The sequence below is a fragment of the Petromyzon marinus genome, unplaced genomic scaffold (assembly GCF_048934315.1).
Source record: "Petromyzon marinus isolate PM22_M1 ecotype Great Lakes invasive population unplaced genomic scaffold, UKy_Petmar_22M1.pri1.0 PM_G_Scaffold_4, whole genome shotgun sequence".
Taxonomy (NCBI): domain Eukaryota; kingdom Metazoa; phylum Chordata; class Hyperoartia; order Petromyzontiformes; family Petromyzontidae; genus Petromyzon; species Petromyzon marinus.
Genome location: NW_027422983.1, coordinates 1,809,598 through 1,813,371, shown reverse-complemented (window position 1 = coordinate 1,813,371; position 3,774 = coordinate 1,809,598). Strand labels below are relative to the sequence as shown.

The following is a 3,774-nucleotide window of genomic DNA, read 5'->3' as shown; positions in this document are numbered from 1 at the left end:
CTGGGTCAAAATGTATCAAATTCTAAACATTGCGCTACAAATAATAGATCACGGCGTTTCGATAACAACACAAGCAATCGTCATCAGGTGGGACAAGCACAGCAGCAAGAAGAAGAAACTGCTGGAGTAGTAGGCGCCTACTACTTCAGCAGTTTCTCTTGCTGTGGTTGTCCCACCTGATGACGATTGCTTGTGTTGTGATCTAAACGCCGTGATCTGTTATGTTTCTACCCACGTGGCGACTTTACCGAAATAACTAAAGAGTGTGGATTCCTGCAGTCACGAAAGCTTCGAATCAAGATTGCCTACAAACTACACAACTGAGATGACGCATCAATCATCGCCCCCTACTGACAGGCTCTTGTCCACATGCAGGCTGGTGCAGGGCCACCACCCTGTGCCACACAGGGGCAGCTGCAACTTGGGGATGCTCTTCGAGCGTTTCAGACGAGGTACGACACAAAACTCCGAGTTGCCGAGGCGATTAAGCGAGCAAAGCGTAAAAGCAATTATCATGAGAACATCGTGAATGCTTGGGAGCTTATTGGCTCTCGCTCCTGGTGAGAGATTGACCCAACCCACAGGTCCACAAAGACTGGCCACTCTTACTCTGCAGGTTGAACCTAGGAAATCAGTGTTCAACTTCATATTCTTGTCATTAAAGGCCTGTGACAAAGGTGCATCTATTGTAGCGACATCGTCTCTGGCTTACACATCTATCGGGTCACCACTTGACTTTGTATTGTCTAGGAGGAAGTCCACGCACACCTCCACTTCCACAAACTGCTGGGAGTTGCCTCGCTCTGCCTCACAATCAGAATTCTCCTCCTGCTTTACGTTGCCTCCATCGATGTGAAGGTCCAATTTTGGAGTTGAATCTTCATCTTCACATTTTACCTTCACTTCTTCGCTCTTCACCATCACTTCTTCCCTCTTCACCATCACCTCTTCCCTCTTCACCATCACCTCTTCACATTTCACCATCACCTCTTCACATTTCACCATCACCTCTTCACATTTCACCTCGATACCTTTAAAAGTGTCCAAGCAGGGAGTTTCTTCTGGTTCGTGTTTCATGAGGGGTGGGCTAATTGCGGCACTTTGACTTTCACAAGCTGATTTCAGACTGCACTCCTTATGGATCTTCTGATGCTTCTGTGTTCTCTGGTGTACTTGAAGATTTGATGAATGTGCAAATGCCTTCCCGCACACACTGCACTTGAAGGGTTTCTCTCCCGTGTGTGTACTCTGGTGTGTTTTAAGAGCAGATGAATCTGAAAATGTCTTCCTACACACACACTGCACTTGAAGGGTTTCTCTCCCGTGTGTGTTCTCTGGTGTGTTTTAAGAGCAGATGACTGTGAAAATGCCTTCCCACACACACTGCACCTGAAGGGTTTCTCTCCTGTGTGTGTTCTCTGGTGTTTTTTAAGAGTAGATGAATCTGAAAATGCCTTCCCACACACAGTGCACTTGAAGGGTTTCTCTCCCGTGTGTGTTCTCTGGTGTTTTTTTAAGAGTAGATGAATCTGAAAATGCCTTTCCACACACAGTGTACTTGAAGGGTTTCTCTCCTGTGTGTGTTCTCTGGTGTGTTTTTTAAGAGTAGATGAATCTGAAAATGCCTTCCCACACACACTGCACTTGAAGGGTTTCTCTCCCGTGTGTGTTCTCTGGTGAGTTTTAAGAGCAAATGAATCTGAAAATGTCTTCCCACACACAGTGCATTTGAAGGGTTTCTCTCCTGTGTGTGTTCTCTGGTGTCTTTGAAGATGAGATGAATCTGAAAATGCCTTTCCACACACACTGCACTTGAAGGGTTTCTCTCCTGTGTGTGTTCTCTGGTGTGTTTTAAGAGTAGATGAATCTGAAAATGTCTTCCCACAAACAGTGCATTTGAAGGGTTTCTCTCCCGTGTGTGTTCTCTGGTGTACTTTAAGAGCAGATGACTGTGAAAATGCCTTCCCACACACAGTGCACTTGAAGGGTTTCTCTCCTGTGTGTGTTCTCTGGTGGGTCTCAAGAACTGATGGCCATGCAAATGCCTTGTCACACACAGTGCACTTGAAGGGTTTCTCTCCTGTGCGAGTTCTCTGGTGCTGTGTCAAATTTACAGTCCGATCCGTGCTGTGTGCACGCTGGTCGCATTGTTGACTTGTCGTACCGAGCTGTGCTGAGTGCATTTGCTCCATCAGACCAGCGTCAGCTGCAGACAGAAAATAAGAATATCCACACCATCTACACGTCAGTATCGAGCCATGGAGGAATGAATATATACAGTCACACGTGACTTACACGTCTATATTCATTCATATATTCATGACTAGCTGTACTAACCGGCTTTGCCCGGGACTTGGATCCATCACGTCCGGCCGCCTTTGTCTCCCCAGTGGCGATGTTCACACCGCAACAGTTACTCGTTTGAGGCTGAGTCGACCTAGAGGAGGCCCAGAAGCGGTTCAAATAATCGTCACCGGTGGTGGCCGTGAGCGGGAATCGAACTCAGGTCGCCGGGTTCGTAGTGCGGTGTAGCGCTAACCGATACACTACAATGAGTTACTCTTCCACACACACACACAGATACACACACAGACACACAGACACACACAGACACACACACACAGACACACATACACACACACAGATACAGACACACACAGACACACACACACACAGACACACACACAGACACACACGCACAGATACACACAGACACACAGACACACACACACATACACACACACACAGATACACACACAGACAAACACACAGACAATGCTAACCGCTACACTACAATGCGTTCCTCTTCCACATGCGAGGGTCACGTGACAGATTTGACGTCACAGCTCACTTGCCGTGCAAAAAATCTATACATTATTGAGCTCCCCTCCCCCCCTAAAAAAAACACAAAAGTGTATTTGGATAATGTTTGCACGGTGTACAGTCTGGAAAGTACCCACATGGCAAATTTCCAGTTTGTTGCATGTCGGGAAGTACGCTAAACATTTTGAACAGACAACACACACAATCACAACTTTGCCTTTTATATAAATTTGGAGATGCAGTGAAAAACTTTCCCAAAATTCATCACGCGGTTTCAGTTTTTTGATTTTCAGTTTTATTTATTTTGGTTATAGTCCCGTGAGCCATTCGGCTCTTGAATCGGGTGCAACCACAACAAGCAACAAAACAAAAACACGACCAAGAAAAACATCTTACAGTGACTATGTGTGACTGTGCAAACAGCACTGTCATGGCACGCAATGAGAGGGCAAATGTCATAAATATTCCTGTAAGCCCTCGCATCTTCAACATTAATGTTGCCATAGAAACGTTGTGGGGTTTTTTGCTTCATTTAAAAAAAAGAAAAATTATCTGTTATTTTATTTTCTATCTACGTGACTTGACCAAAAGAACCAAGAATATTAATTCCTGCAGTCACCAAAGTTTTAAGTCAAAACATTCACACACGTTGACAAAGCCTCACCTTGTGTTGTTGTGGACAGGTCGCTTCTGATAACAAGAGCGGTATAGCAGCTCAAGCGGGCTTGGCCTGCTAACAAAAGAAAATAAAAACTGCGTGAATATTTACAATAAAACAAAGTTACAAAGTGGCGAGCCGGGTGAAGACAAATTAAACTTAAGCGAGATAATTAAAGTGAACGCAATCAGGCGAGGGCAGGAGGCAAGGCCCCGCGTGGCTAGGCCCCGCGTTGTAAAGTTCCAACCTGGACATCGATTCCCATGCTCGCTGCTACTCAACTGACATCCCTA

The 3,774-nt window shown here is 45.7% G+C and overlaps 1 protein-coding gene across 1 annotated transcript; it reads right to left on the bottom strand.

Moving 5' to 3' along the window:
• Positions 1-413: 413 nt before the first annotated feature.
• On the bottom strand, positions 414-3,558 carry LOC142916529 (uncharacterized). The gene is made up of 3 exons (XM_076061657.1): positions 3,488-3,558; positions 2,338-2,437; positions 414-2,206 (listed from the first exon to the last, which is right to left on the bottom strand). The coding sequence occupies exon 3, from the start codon at positions 2,190-2,192 to the stop codon at positions 1,122-1,124; it is 1,071 nt and encodes a 356-aa protein (XP_075917772.1). The 5' UTR covers positions 2,193-2,206; positions 2,338-2,437; positions 3,488-3,558; the 3' UTR covers positions 414-1,121.
• Positions 3,559-3,774: the final 216 nt, after the last annotated feature.

Bases quoted from the DNA above. Each gene is read 5' to 3' on its own strand.
- LOC142916529 (XM_076061657.1), bottom strand. From the start codon at position 2,192: ATGGAGCAAATGCACTCAGCACAGCTCGGTACGACAAGTCAACAATGC.